This window comes from Varanus komodoensis, unplaced genomic scaffold (assembly GCF_004798865.1).
Source record: "Varanus komodoensis strain SLA01 unplaced genomic scaffold, ASM479886v1 scaffold4, whole genome shotgun sequence".
NCBI lineage: Eukaryota > Metazoa > Chordata > Lepidosauria > Squamata > Varanidae > Varanus > Varanus komodoensis.
The window spans coordinates 21470538-21486547 of NW_025335941.1; the positions used below are offsets into that span (position 1 = coordinate 21470538).

Genomic DNA, 16010 nt, shown 5'->3' on the forward strand with positions numbered 1-16010 from the left:
CAGCTGGGGCAACATGAATATTCCAGCAGCAAGATATTGTTCCCTGTTGTAATGCTTCTTAAAAATTAAAATTATATTGTACATTTCAGAATCAAAACCAAACCCCAAAATAAACAAATTATTACATTTTTCTTACATGAGCTTTCAATTAATCAGTCACAGTGAATGCATATATATGGTGTGTCATTATGAATGTTATGCATAGCAAAATATAATACTATTATTAGGGATAATAATATTTATACATAATTATGTATAATATTTATACATAAACTTTAGCAAAAGTAGACATATATCTGTGCATTCATAAATTATGCCTAAAAACCACCCATTCACAAATTGAAAACATTCCCTAATATAATGCAAAATGTTTTTGGTGGCCTGGTCTTGAATGGGCAATTAAGAACTATTTATTTGCATTGGCCCCAACCCCCCAAAAAGGCTCCTAGTGGAGAGGAAGACAGCAAGAATTGCTTTGTTGATATTGATCAATACAAGCTGCCTGCAATTTCGGACTCATTTTGCAGGTGTGGCTGTGGGGACTGTCATGATGAGTGCCTGTACTTCAAAATTTGCCATGATGTCACTGTTTACCAGTGGTCACAAGCACCCCGTATGAAAGCTGCCAAGTGTCATAAACAGACATAGATCTTCTCACTTTTCTGCATGTACTGAGTCAAAGGATCTAAAGAAAGAACAGTTTGAAGTGGGGGCAGGGGGAACAAGCTGTTCAGATCATTCTTGTTATTATTATTCCATTTCTCTTCCAAGTGAATGCAAATAGGGAACTGCTTCAAGATAACTGGCCAAAGACCAAACTTCTATAAGTATGTCACAATTATACTAGTTGTGTGTGTATCTGGTGAACTAAGTAAAGCATCTACATATCATCCCTCTTGATTCACTTCTTTTTATTCAGCAAGATACTACTTTATATGCCTTTCATGGGGGCGGGGGCGGGTAATGAGGGTGTCATTAAATAAGTCTGCTGGAATTTTATCTGACATAGACCTATACTAAGTGCTTCGATCAATCTGGCAAACTCCAGCTTGGCGTATGTGTCCAGAATGTTTCTCAATTTTTATAAACATATATGGTGTCTCCAGGCACTCTTCTTCAGAAGACTACATTAATTAACCCACTAGTATGAGCAATTAATGAAGCCTGACCCTTGGGCCTGTGCATAATAATATAAAAGTAATTAATGATTCATCAGCTGCTGAACAGCAAGGAACAAGAAGACAAAGTCGAAATAGGTGTTGCTAATGATGCTGCAGTTATTGATGTCTCAGAAATCTGTGGGAGAATTAAAAGAAACTAAAAGGGGATTCCTTTCTTCTTCATAAGCCAAATGCTGTGCTGTTAGATCTAGTTACAGTTATGGAAGCAAAGCTGTCCTGGCTGAAGATAGCCATAGGGCGATGCCAGCTTCAGGCTCTGGAGGCCCCCTGGCACTCCCCTAGTGGGACCCACTGTCTGTAGGGGCCTTGGTCGCCTTGACTCCAGTAGTTGCTATTACTGCTCCTGAAACCTACTGCCCGCTCCCTCACTGAGGAAAGAACTGTCAAGTAGTGGTCCGTGGCTTCAGTTTCTCCTCCATGCGGCCTCCAGATGCATTTCTGGCCAGACCAAAGGGGCAGGTGAGGGAGCAAGTGGTGATGGGGATGATGGATGGCTGCAGCAAGGTTTGGGCAGTGGCTTCCAGCCACAGTTGTGTCCCCCAGTAGGTACCCAGCCATGGCAACCACAGGGAGGAAGAGAGGGAGAAGCATTTCCTTCCAATTCTGTCGTTCTCATCTGTAAAGTAAAAACTTTTGAAGTTACTATTGGCAAAACAGACATATGTTGCATCTGCCGTGAATGGCACCCTCATAATGCATTTTAGAGGAGGATTTCATATGTAGATAATGTTCACAGGAGTGGTGCTATCTCTTGTTTGGACTTGACTTGTAGCGGTCTTGGGTTTAAGTCACTTTTAAACCTAAACAAAGGATAGCCAAAGATAAACCTGTGAGGTAAAACAGTTTTAATGGGCACAGCTCACCACAAGGTATATGGTACTAAAATCTTCTTTTCAACGTTATTCTTGGCCTCCTTGTTCTGACAGCATTTTTCTGTTCTGACAGCACTTACCTGAGAACTCTGAGGTTTTACAGACTGAGAGAAATCTGCTTTAAAATCAATTCAGGAGATGCAAAATTATGCTATTTTGTGATTTTCAAAGTTAGTTTAGTTCTGCCATTTATTCTATAGTTTCCTTATTATTTAACTATACGAACTGCTAAATAATAGCATAATTAAATACTTTAATATCAAAAAATTGAGAAAAAATAGACTAGTTTATATTACCTGTATCCTGCTATTTTAAATGCACTCCATTTATTTTAATTAATTTCATATCTTGATTTTACTGGTACAATTCCTGTTGTTTGCTTTATCACACAGAAAAAATAACATCCCTGATACATTCTGTTTACTGTTTTGCGGTCAAGGTAATGACTTTTGAACAATGGATTCCACCTCAGAATCATGTTTCAAGTGCATCCAACAATATGGTGAGATGCAATAATATATTTTCTTTGTTAATTCTCTTTCTAGCATAAACCAATAAGCAAATAACATCTGTGGGGGCATAGTTTCCATATGATAGCCAATCTGATAAAGTCTGCCACTGTTATGTGAACATGCCCTAAGGTACAGTGATGCTTACCTTGGAATCCTGAGTGCCTCAGAAAAAATGGCAGGAACAACTGAGAAAACGTGTATTCATAAATGTTTGTCCACTAGCTACTGCCTTCTGTACAAACAGCTGGTACTTTGTCTATCTCCCCATATTTGATGGCTCTTTTACGTGATTGCAGCTGGGGAAAAAGGCTACCTGTGGGCCCCTCTAGTGTTGTGGGACAGCTTGTTATCCACAGCAACAAGCCACCTTGGCCAGGTCTGCACGACATGACAAGCCACGCTGCTGAGGATGATTATGCTAATCCCCCCTGGCATGTGACCAGCACACATGGGTGGCTGGCAAGCCACCCAGACTTATCAACTGCTCTTTGATCGTGCAAACAAGGTTGCTGTGATGAGTGGAGAGTTTTCAGAATCCTTTTTGTGTCAAATTGTCATTTGATTTGTTAGATCATAGAAACTTAGTGACATTTGAGCATGATGCCCCATAGGATTTTGGTGCTTTGCTTAATGAAAGCAAAAAATAACACTGCAAGCCTTTGGAAAAGCATCCTTTTCATTAATATAGTTTGCATGGTGTTTTATGTAAAACGTAGCCACTATATTAATTATTTTGGATACATTACTTTAGCTAAACATAAAATGCTTTTGCTTTCCACATTAACTGCTTATAAAACAAAAGGATTACACTTCATCCATTAGTCAAATAGTTTGACTTGATTATATGCAGTTTTACTTTGAGATGCCCACTCAATTGAAACGCAAGTTCAGATCTCTCACTCTGTCCAAATTACATGAGCCTGGTAGTCCCAGTTAATAATGGTATCTGTGCAGCTTGACTGCTAAGTATTTTCTGATTTGATTGCTAGCATTTTAAATGGCTTGATGCATATTTGTAGACTTATATCACACAAGTCAGGTCTGAGGAGAACCAATGTCCCCCATGCGTATAACTTCATGAATGGAAACTCTGTCACTTCATTTGGAACCTCAGTTGGAAGGCTTCCAAGAGAAAGACTGGTTTTGATTTGACGTTAACATAAAGTTCTGGATTAAAGGTGGATATGGGCATATGTTTAAAGCACTGCACTACTTGAGTCTGTAGCTATGAATTCTAGATACATAATGTCATGATCTTCATTTCTGCATGTATTATTGTATGGTATGCATTAAGAAGCTACTTCACAGTTAAGCCTTTTTGGTGAAGTGGTTTCCACTGTTTTCACTGCATAACAAAAGGTGCCCCCATTCATGCAAGGACTTTTCCCACTCCTGGACACCACTGCTATCTCTGTGGAACTTTCCTTTCATGAACAGAGCAGCTTTGTGATGGCATCTATTGTACTACAGAAAACCAAGTTGCTTTGATATTTTGAACAAACATAAAAAGCTTCCCCTCAAATGTGGCCTTTCGCAACTTGCTTCAGTACTGACTGAACTGAAATTTCATATTTTCCCATACTATAAATTCAAACATAACTTGATTCATATCAGCATGCACCAGCTAAGGATAGCATCAAATAAAATTAAATTACATGAAAATTTTTAGACTGTTTTTCACATTGCAAGCAGTATACTGCTGAAAACTTCTTAGATATGTAAAATCATTATTTTATTTTAGGAAGTCATGCTTGGTTTACCACTATCTGCAATGTTATATTACATCTCAGGATCTTATTCTTTTGTAATCTTTTCTCCATTACAGTTTGCCTATTTTCTAAGCCAAACCATCCTTTATATGATTTGCACACTCTGAAAATTATGGTTTTGTTTGACAAAATGTTTATTTCACAACCTTTACATTTGCTCTATTACAGATTACACTAATCTCTTCCATTGAGAGCATATTCCCTAGAGTTGATTGTTCCATGAAAACATCCTTTCTCTGCCCAGTAATGGCTATCTAGACATTTGCATCAGAAATATTGTCAAGCAGAGCTTCTCTGAATGAAACATTTAACCCTATGCTTTACTGGGGCTTCTTCTATTTTCTTTGTGGGAGGATAAACGCTTCCTTTTCACAAGTCTTCGCCTGCCCTGAAGGTTTCTTTCTCTGCCATCCTGTATGTTCTATTGCACAACTATAGGGAGGTGCAAATGAACCACACAGGTGTGTGGCTTTGAACATTGCACATCACCCCCATAGTGGCAGTGAGCAAACATGCTTAGCCAGTTCTCAGTGCTACCCAAGTCTCAACAACTGCTTCTCCTGCTTTTAATTCTGATCTGTAGTTAGAGAAAACAGCAGGGATAGTTCTAGGCCTGGCCTTCTCCTGGAAGCATCCATGAAAGCTCAGAGGATAATGGAAAGGTTATGTGGACTAATTAGGCCCAAAGACTGGAGGTTCCTTTCTAATGGAACATCCTAGTTTGGATTCAACATGTGCCTATAGGCAGAGAACACGACTTCACCAGCCATCCTTTTTCAAAAGGATATATTTTTATTCTATGGAAGACAGGTCTACTGAGAATAAAAAACAAGTTACCCAATTGTGTGACTTGTGAAAGAAGGTATGAGAGTGCAGAGACATTGCCTGGATTATTCCCGATGTTCCTTCACTGGAAATTGATGATAGTGTTTCAGAAATGGTTGGGGTTAAGACCCTGGAGAGGGCAGAAAAACCAAGCTGCAGAGAGTGCTGTACACAGAATGAGAGAAACAGGCAGGAGGCAGGCAGGCAAGAATGACAGCAATGTCTTCAAATTGTGAGGAGTGAAGACAAAAAAGCAAACTTGGAAGCTAGGAAAGGTTATGGAGCTAGCAGCTAGATTTATTGCACTGGATATGGTGCATAGAGAAAGCTTTGGTCTCCAGGAGATATTTTACTTCCTCAATTGATCTGTGGGTTTTATCAGTGTGGAAGTTCTCAAGATAATGCTCCTCTACAATGCTAGTTCTAGGTTTATGAGACCTTCAGGCAAGATACCAACCTTCATAACCCCCTCTTTTGCGGTGACTCAGCCTTCTCACAACCATTATTACCAGCTGGTATTGTTCCTTACCCCTTTTTTCACTATTACTACCATCTGCTTGGTTGGCAGGCAGAGAGTCAATGAGCAAGCAGGCCGTGGCATTTGCTGTTCTTCCTGCTCTTCCTCATCACTATCTAGGCCATAGTGATTGGCATGTGGCCTCTCTGAGCCTTGAATGGTTGTCCAGCGATGTCTATCCTAGATGACAGCCCTGGCTCACTATGATTGTAAGCCGTCTTTAATGATTGTGATTGTAAGCCATTCTTAATGATTGTAGGCCATCCTGAGATGCCATGCATAAGGGATGGCATAGAAAATTTTTAAATTAAATAAATAAATTGAGAGAATTAAAGCAAGAGGGTGGGGATTGCCAGTGTACACAGCTTCTGAACTTTGTCAGGCTTCTGGCAAACATTTTTTTATCACTGATGAATAAATAGTAAACGAATAGCACATGGCACAGTCATGCTCTCATGTTGTTTGTGATGAAATGATTAGTTGCATTTCAGTACTGGAACATCTCTTACTGGTGTCATATGCTGTCAAAAATTAAGGAGGTCAGAAATGCTGTGCTCATTACCTCTGTAGGCTGCCATTGTTCTTTGTATGCTAAAGGCCCACTCTGACTTTTATCCTCTTTTGAAGCCACATTTTCAAGTAAGCTTGTGAGAAGGCTATTGTGTCATGCCACTAGGAATGTAACAAGAGACTGTAGCCAATCCAGGAACATTTGTAGTGGGCATTTTCACAGCACTACATCACACTGAAGGCCAAGAGGATTCATATAGAACACAGACTTGTTATTCTTCAGCCCTTTCTACCAGGCAATTTTTCAGGTTGCCCTTTTAGAACTACTCTTTCAATCAATCCTGCTGCTATTGCATCAGTGAGCAAGCTGATTTAATTAATAATTTTTGTAGTGCCCCTGTAACATTTCAGAGTCATGTCAGAGTTTATTTATAAAGAAGTGAAACAATACTACTTTGCTTCTTAAAAGGAAAGACCAAGAGGGCAAACTTTAACATATTTTTGCCATTTGTTTCCTGACTAACCCAGGTTGCAGAAACTGATGAAAATAAAGCTGAAACTATGGGAACCTTGAAACGGCTGCAGAAATTAGTCCGAACGAAGAAAGCCAGTATACACAGCTTGGACGACATCAAGGATGTTTTGGTATCTCTCAGTAAGTAAAGAAACATAGTTTGAATCTGTGTGTGCAGATAGTTGCTCAGTTTTCCATTTGGCTTTCAGTTTGGCTTTCAACATAGCTTCAGCAAATGAGTAGAGTATGTAGATTTATTTATTTTTATATAGTGTATGGCATATGTTGCAAGGGAGTCGACAATGTGTTACACATAGTAGATGTTCTTGCACCTGCAGTTGCTACTCTGTTATTATGCTGGTGCACCATGGGGAGGGGGACAAACTAGCATAGCATCAGTTGGCTAGTGACTCTCTTATTGAAGTCAGTTTATCTGGGGCTTTTCTCTGCCAATCCTCTTCCAAGCTGGTCCTGGCAGATCCAGCATCAGAGCTTGCTTGTATTGAGAATGAAGCCAGCAGATTTCCCACGGAGGAGTGCTGGTCCCTATTTATCTACTTACAGATGATATGATTTCAAATTGCTAGGTGGGCAGGAGCTAGGGGCGGCTTATGGGAGTTCACTCCATCCCGTGAGGATGGCCTCAAACTGCTGGAGTGCTGAGCATTTCTGATCAGCAGTTCCGGCATCCATAAGCCACTGCGCCACCATGTTCCCCAGAGTATGTTGATAAATTACACAACAAAAAGCCATCTTTTACTTACAGTAAATGTCATTGTGCTGTCTCAATATGCTTTGCACTGGGTTGTTCACAGTGTCTCCCAAGCATAATGAATCTGTGCATTCTGAGACAGGGTAGGGTGTGTTCTGCTTCAGCAAGACAATATTTGTGAGCTGGATCAGACAATACCTGAAAGTGCTAATCCAGCCCATTTTGTGGCGCTGAAGCAGCATTCTGCCTCTCGGCCTGGATGCCCTTCCTCAGCCATCCAGGTAAAAACTGTTCTTCCAAATGTGGCCATATGTATATAAAATATTGGATCTCTAGTCCTAAACCGTATAATCATCCCTGGATGGATTCTCCCAATTATCACTGAATCAGCCATATAGTCATGATTCTTCATGACTGACATGGAATTTATTGTTAGACCTATATTTGTTTGGTACATTATAGGGGTGTATGATTGGCATGTAACTGGTACAAGACGAGTACCTCAGAAATAAACACACACACTGCTACTTAAAAATAAAAAGTTGAGTTCATAGCATCTGCTCTGCTCCCAGAGCAGTCTGTCCTTCCACACTGCACACTGTTTATTTCAAATTTGCTTCATCCATACTGTCCTTCTTTATTATTTTTTGGGTGGGAAGTGGAAATAATATAATGTTTTAAAAAACAATCTTTTGAAAAACTTTTTAAAGATCCACCACCACAAGATGTTTATCTCTCTGAAGATGAGGATGAAGTTCCAACATCATGTATAAAATTAACCAAATCCCAGGATAAAAAAATATTGAAAGAAAATACAAGGAGAAAGGAAGAAATGGAGACCAGGACAGACTTTATCTCTGCTTCTTTGGGCAGATCATACACTTCCAGACTGAACAACTTAGGAAATATTTCCATCCGTTCAGAAACTGAATTTCAGCTCTGGAGTGACTGGAAGCCCTTCCCTGATAATCAACTATGTCCCTGTGATTTCTTTATCACAAGGATAGAGGGATGGGAAAAATGTACGTGCTGTTCTCATCATCCCCGTCTTACTTGCTCTCTCACAGATGTGGATCTCCCAAGTTCATGGGTAAGTTGATTTTTCTCCAATTTAATGGATTGATCACAAGGGTAGCTTCATGATAGAAATGTGTTGGGCTGTATCCAGTAGCTGTCCCAGATTATTTATGAACCTCAAGTTTGCAATACAAATTTGACTCACTCACTTTCCCCAGTAGACCCACCTTCTAACTTTAAACCACTAAATATTTGGAAGCTTTATGGGCATGTCCTCCCACCTAAATGGCTGAAACACCCCTTAATATGGCCCTGAAGAGCTTCTGCAAAAGTGAATTTGGTCCTTCAGCTGAGAATGGTTTAGCACCCCTACTTTAAGACATGGTGGAAGCATCCAAAGAGAATAGCAGAAGAAAAATCTTAATAGATCACATTACCTCAAACCCGAATAAATACCTGCTATGATTCCCATACATTGACAAGGCAGGTGATCATAGTCATATGCATATTATAGATTCATCAAATCTGTACTGTTCTAGTATAAGTAACTTGCATTGATATGCATGTAACAAATTTAGTTCTGCTTTTTCTTCTTTTTTAGTATAGAGTGAACTATTGTTGTTTCAGTTCTGAATGGCTTCTTTCAATTTTTCAGCAAGGCTGAGGAGGGAAACTCCTCAAGGGCTCCAGAGAGTTCTCTCTGGGCTTGAGTTATTGGCTGAGAATTATCTGCGTCTTTGCTATCATATTGTCTCTTGAAAATGTCACACTCATTTCAGCCTATCTAACCACCCTCTGGCACCAGTCATGCAGATGCCTCCTTCGCAAATGCAGTTGTCCTCACTCATCCCCAAGTACCCTTCCCCAAATAAAAGCATTTACATTACAGAACATCTGTATTTTTTTCCTTTGAGGGATGCATTTCCTTGGGAGTGATCTGCTGGGGCTGGCAAGCTGAGGCATGAACCAATGGGCAGGGCATGAACCATTGGTGGTGGGGCCAGTGCCAGATGCAAAGCTGCTAGCATTCTTTCTATTTTTTCCCCATGCTTCTCTGTGATATACCCTCTAGGAGGCACTGTGGTATAACAGAATGACAGAAATACACAAGTTGAAACAGTGTTTTATTTCACTTTCAGAAATGATACCCAATTTACCTCTTTTTTAAAAAGAAGTGGAACCAAAGGGTCTTGCCATTGTCTAAAAAAGCCATAAGCCCTGAACAGATGCACATAAATGCAAGCTCTGAGGCTGTACCAGGAAGGACAATGGCTAGGTGTCTTTCCCACTTTAGTGGACCCAACCACTTTCTGTGGTTGCTCCTCCAATCAGGCACTGCTCCCTTCCCTCATATTCTCCTCTCTTGTTCCTAATCCAGTAAAGCAGTGGAGGAGCTGGGTAGGCAGGGAAGCCTCCATCATGCTGGAGTTCCTGTCAGACTTGCCCAGCCATGGCTTCTCTACCTACCCACCTGTGTCATTCCACTGTGGCACTCAGGAAACACAGTTCATAAAGCCTAGTGAAGTGAGGCAATTTTAGAAAGAAATAACCCATTAATTCAGTGTCCTTAATTATCCAAAAGAAAGCTGTCCCTTTTTTTTTGTTTGTGCAGTTTAGCTCTTTCAAGGGTGGTGCTCAAAATAGGGCTTCATATTTCTTATTTCCTTCATTCACCCAACCTGCCTCTCAGGTCATTCATATTCCTATCCTGTTCCCTCACTTCACTGCAGCATTTCTGTGTGCATCTAAAAGCAGGCCTCCACAATGGTTTGGGTTTTTTTCCTTAGTAGCTTGCTTTTGCACCTTTGGTTTAATGACATTGGCCACTGGTGATATAACCATGCTCCACAAGGCTGACATTCCATATTAGGCATCAATGAACTTGTTCTCAGCAAATTACTGGCACAAGGTAGAATGGGAACAAACATAAAGATACTACATTTCATTCTTTTATTCCTCTTTCCATCTGCACCAATGCTGTTTTCCTTTGAAATGAAACTTTATACACACACATATACCCAGCTCAGACCAGTCCAATGAGACTCTGCATGCAATAAGACCAGCATCCCTCACCTCTACCATGCAGGTAGCATTACCTATAATGGGTACCTTTCACACAGATGCTCAAGATCTGTAATACTTCTGTGTCTTCTTCCTTTTTCTATTATCAGTATCTGTGACATCAGTATCTGAAGACTGGCATTCTATTGGTTTGGTTTCTCCCTCATCATTACTTAAATAGCTGCTATTTTTACAAGTATAAAATAGTTCCATGAAGCATACATGAAAATATTAATTTGATGTTTCAGTTGTTACTTATCTCAAGTGCAGTTGCTGGTAATTGCTCTGTCAGTATTGGGGCATCCTGGACATTGGAAGAACATTCAAGGAACTAGACAACTTGTATTTTCGAAAAAGTAAATAGAATAATTAGAAGAGATAGGAGAGAAGGGGAAATTATGCCTAAAATATGCCTAATGTGCCACACAGTTCTATATGTGAGAGAGAGGATGAAGACTCCCTTGCACATGTTAAACTGAAGCTGGGACAGCACTTACACAACAGTCTTAAAGTTGTGACAGTTCAGCAATATGACATTCTGACATGAAGAAACAAATTCGGGTTGAACTGTTTACTGGTAGAAGATGGCTTTGGTGGAAATGAGTTTCCTGACAGCATTAATCAAAAAGCATGTTTGTTGATCTTGATTTTAATCACAGATAGGCAGACAAGTAACGTCATATTTGCAGCTTGAAAACTCATCCACTCCATGTCACTTGTTTACAGAGCAGTTTATGGAAACAAAGAAGTCAATCAAACCTTCATGCTGTGCATCTGCAGTGTACCTTGGAAACACTGTTGTACATTCTCTCACCTAAAAGGGCCTTTCTGCTACACATAGAACTACTTTTCACTATCCAATCTGTAGTTACAAGCCAATCAGTGTATTTAAAAGTCTGAAAGTTCAGTGGTAGAGCACCTGCTTTATATAAAGTTTCAATGCCCAGCCTCCACAGTTAAAGGATATCATGTAGCAGGATCAGAAATGGCCTCTCTGCCAAGCATCTTGGAGAAGCAACAGCAGTCAGATTTCTATAATCCATAATGGAAAAGGAAGCCCATACATTCTATGTGCCATCTGACTTTGGGTTGTTGAACAGAACAGCCTTGCTGAGAGTGCCCGTTCCTCTCTTTTTTAAACAGTTGTGTCTGATCTTTCCTGCTGTGTGATTATACCATGTTGTTGTATGGCCATATTCTTTGTGCAATGACATCCTGTGATAACTTTCACCTGAAGATGTGAAGCAGCTCCATTGAGAAGTCTTGTGTTCGAGCCAATGTGTGCTGAAAGGGGTACCAAAGCATACAGTTTTTACATTTCACTACTAGGCCTTGTATGCCATGATACACAAAGAAAAAGTTCATCTAACCTGATCAAACCTGACTTTCCATGCATAGATTTCATGACATTTATTATACAGAAATGGAGGGATTTGGTAATGTGAAGTAGTGTGTAACTGTTTTTGGAGGAGACCTGTGAGAATTAAAGGCCTAATGTGGAAATGGTATCGTATATCACCAACCCCTGAAGTTCTATTCCTATAGACACCTACCTGGGGATATGCCTTATGGAACTCAGTAGGTTGTACTTCTAAGTAGACAAGTATAGTACTGGGTTGTAAACCTGTGTGTGTGTGAATATATGTCACAGCCTCCCTAGTCTCTGCTCCCACCTTATGATCAATGTTCTACATCCCATTATTCTTATTAAAGACCATTTGAGAATTAAAAGGATAAAAATCACAGACTGTATTAGCTATCTGGCCATTAAAATTCATTCAAGATTCCTCAACTAAATTATGTGCTTGTAACATTACCAATGTTGCTCTTTTGCTGTGTTTGGTATTTTCTGCAACTAATGTAGAGGTCAAACTTTCAAGGACAAAGAGATAATCAGGTCAGCCTTCAAGCTGCTATAATTTTTCTGATGCATGAAGAGAGGAAATAGATATGGGTGGGTACTATATCTCCTGAAATAGTCTCTTTCTTCTTGTTTAACAATAAATATTCTTGCAAAAGGAAGCTCATATATTACTCTACATATGAATTCTCTTTTTATTAATCACTCAGATGTTAACAGTAGGCAGAAAAGGAATTAATGCACAGTTTATCAAGGTGCCTTGATTCCCTTTTAAAGGTTTATATGCTGTTTTAAAGGTAGGGGGAATGGGCAAGAGTAGAACACATTTCTAAGTGGATCTTAATGACAACAAAACACAGAATGCCATTTCCAAATTATGTGAGAAATAGATAACCATGAGGATTATGTTCTTATTGTATTTATTCCCCAATCATTTCAATGCCAGTTGAGTCCAGTCTCTACCCTGGCATTTCCGTTGCCATTATCGGAAGTATGAGTATGAGGTATTCTGTCCTTCTTACTATATTTTTATTGGCAGGACAGATTACTATCTTATCATTTAAGCATAAGTCGAACTACTTCAAAATCTCTGGAAAATCTTGATGTAAGAGTCAAATCTTTCTTTTTAGATCAGCTGACAAGCTAAAATGCTATAATAACACACGAACAAGAGCAGGGGGATATTTCTTGCAATATTGTATAGAAATGGAAAAAACTATATTTGGACACTGGTTTCAAATTTGTTAAACAGAACAGATTATATTTCTGCCATATCATGTACACAAATGCCTTCTTATTATCTATGAGCTTAGAAAGTCTAAAAGAAAACATGAGGACATCTCTTTGTAATCTTTCTCCATTAACGAGTGAACCCATTTTGTTCAAAGCACCTTGACATAACATTACCTCCTCAGATTTGTGTAAGTTTCTGTGAAATAACCAGAACAGCAATATTAAAAAGGCAACTCATCTAAATTTATATAAATATAAGCTTCAAGCTTCCTTTTTTTTTTTTTTTTTTGGAATATATATTGTTAAGTCTAGAAAGACAGAGGCCACTTCAGAAGGTACAGTATTTTTTAATTATTTCTCATGCATGCAGAAAAGGTAAGCAAAAGGAATTATTTTTAATAAGGGAGGGTAAATTATTATCCTTGCAGCAGTGGTTATGTGTTGGTTCTTGTTTTGGCCAAAAATTCAATTTGTTCTTAAATTATAAAATAGAGTACCAGGAGTTGAGGGATAAGTTTCACACAGAAATTATTGTCAAACTGTTGCTTGTGTTTCAGAGCACTGTGTCCATTTCATAAACCATGAACTTAATCTTCCTCTGTAAGCCTAATAGACATCTAGAAATTTTGCCGTGGTCTATTCCTTCTTTTATTCATGTCCACCCACAAGGGATGGATTCTTCAGAGGTTCAGTGTGATGCTTTTATGTCTCCCTCCCCATAAAAAGGCTGAGTACATTACAGTGCTTAGGTGTGCTTTTTATCACATGATCCATTTCTTTCAATGTGCACATGGAGGCGTGGGCAGGGGAGCTGGCAATAACAATATATGTCAGGAGATGGAGCTTGTGGAAACATCTATAAATAAAATTTACAGATAATTAATGATAGCTTTTTCTTCTTTCAGTTGCCTACCCTGGCTGTATGGTATCATCTAAAATAAAATTTAAGATGAAAACTTAAATAATTTCAAACTCAAAGATCTAACTTCTGTGTCACTCTAAATGTAGTAAGAGAATTGAGAAATATTTTGTTATAAGCTACTTTGGAGTCCTGTTCTTTGGCAGAATATGACTATTTCAAATGAAAATTTAATATCTGGTCTCTTGCTTACCATATCAGCATTTCACAATATGATGAGAAAATTGGTTGTGTTATGTTGGTTTTTCAGGGGTTGTGTTAGATGTCATGTTTAGGGATGTGAGGACTGGTTGTGCTTAACCTTTCTGAAATTCTCTGAAATCCAGTCTGAAGCTAAGGTTACTTTGTTCTCATTTTCATTTGTGGCTGGTTTTCTCTTCATTGCAAACTTACACACCTTCAAATGTCAACACACACTTTTTTTCAGAAATTTGCATCTTCCCTTCACTGAGTGAAGCTTGAAAATGCATACTAAAAAAAAACTATGTGCATTTTAAAGTGCATATTTTTCCAAAAGTTTGAGCTTTTTTGGACATGATCATAAGTTCATAAGTTTGGGGTTGTGCAAGCTTTACTGGGAAATTTGCATTCATATTCTATGCTGCAAAAGGAACAAGTTCTGATGATTTGTGAAGTGAGACAAAATTCATGTACATCCTTTGCTGTGTTACAATTTTTGCTCTTTTGTACCAATAACCTGCTTTCAGAACACTGAGCTGATCACTGGTATGGAAGGTAGGAAGGTAGGTAAGAGGTCAATAATGTGACTGATGCTCTGTGTGGGAGTTTAAAACTTTGTTGGTGTGAGCTTGAAATGGCCAAATTTGCTGACGTCCCCCAACTATTTTTGGATGGTTAAAACCAAAAGGGATAGTGAAGGGCTCTGAAGGGATCTCTGCAAGCTGAAGTGCGTGCGTACTGATGTTTCTCTACAAAACTCTCCCGGATGAAGGGGAATCCTATTGCAATGCTTTCCCTTGCAATATCCCTTGTATGTTGGAATGTGTGCTTGCTGGATGCACAATTAGTGGGCATAATGGATAGCAAATGTGTTATCGGAAAAGGAGGGGCATGGCCAGTGCAAGAGAAGTGTTTGCTTCATCATTCGTAATGTTACAGTGAGTGCTTTCTCGGACTAACTCAAGGATCCTAAAACACTGTCAAAGTTATAGACTCCGCTGCGGCCTCAGAAGGGGAACACTGAGTTCCACTCTCCCTGGAATGGTGGACCATGGTGCCCTAAAAGGAACATAGGAAAGAATTTGGAGGGGTAGTGCTTTACGAATAATACCAAGTGCCCATTCTCTTCACTACCTCCTCCTCCTCCTCCTCTTCTCTTTTTTTTCGTCCTTCCTCTGTCTTTAGTGTTTCAGTGAAACCTAAAAGAGAGCTGAGTGACTTCATATCCTCAGCAGAATAAGGAAGTTTCATTTGGCAAATGAGAACTCTGTGTATCATTAACTGTTGCATTTTGGCTGAGAGGGAAAAATAATCAAACAACTCTACCTTTGTGATAATATTTTGAATCACCCTGAATGTTAAGATGTTGAAGAGAAAACCTTCCAATGCCTCAGATAAGGAGAAACATCAAAAACCAAAGGTAAGAGAACCTAGCATTTAAAACAAAATGACTTTTATATGGAGAAGCCAATCCTGTACTGCTTAAAATAATCTAAATTGTGCAGTTCTAAAATTATAGGTTTAATGTTTTCAGCCCATTTATGGAATTCTTGCGGAAGACATTCCTACAAACAGCTCCTCACATAAAAATGAGAAGACAAAGTCTCTGTGTATATTCATTTTATCATTTATTGTACTTTACTCAATAAATGACATTCTCTGGGTGGATTATGAATAATTGAAAGAATCAAATACAAGACAACTGGTCAAAAGAATCGTAGTCACCTTCTAAACTTCTTTTGACTGAGGCACCTACTGTGTACATTGCTGCCCCAAAATGCATGCCTCACAAGTCCAAAGCAAATGGAAGTGTGCCATGAAATTGTTT

At 39.1% G+C, this 16010-nt stretch overlaps 1 protein-coding gene across 2 annotated transcripts in view; it reads left to right on the forward strand.

Annotated features, from left to right (window-relative positions):
* Positions 1–2495: 2495 nt before the first annotated feature.
* SAMSN1 (SAM domain, SH3 domain and nuclear localization signals 1) overlaps positions 2496–16010 on the forward strand; it is a 67233-nt gene continuing 53718 nt past the window's right edge. The window contains exons 1-3 of one of the 2 annotated variants that reach the window (XM_044442197.1): positions 2496–2555; positions 6715–6841; positions 8123–8502. In XM_044442197.1, coding sequence (XP_044298132.1) covers positions 2496–2555; positions 6715–6841; positions 8123–8502 — 567 coding nt within the window. Of the gene's footprint in view, positions 2556–6714; positions 6842–8122; positions 8503–15426; positions 15603–16010 lie in introns of those variants that run through there. The other variant, XM_044442198.1, reaches the window with a different exon arrangement.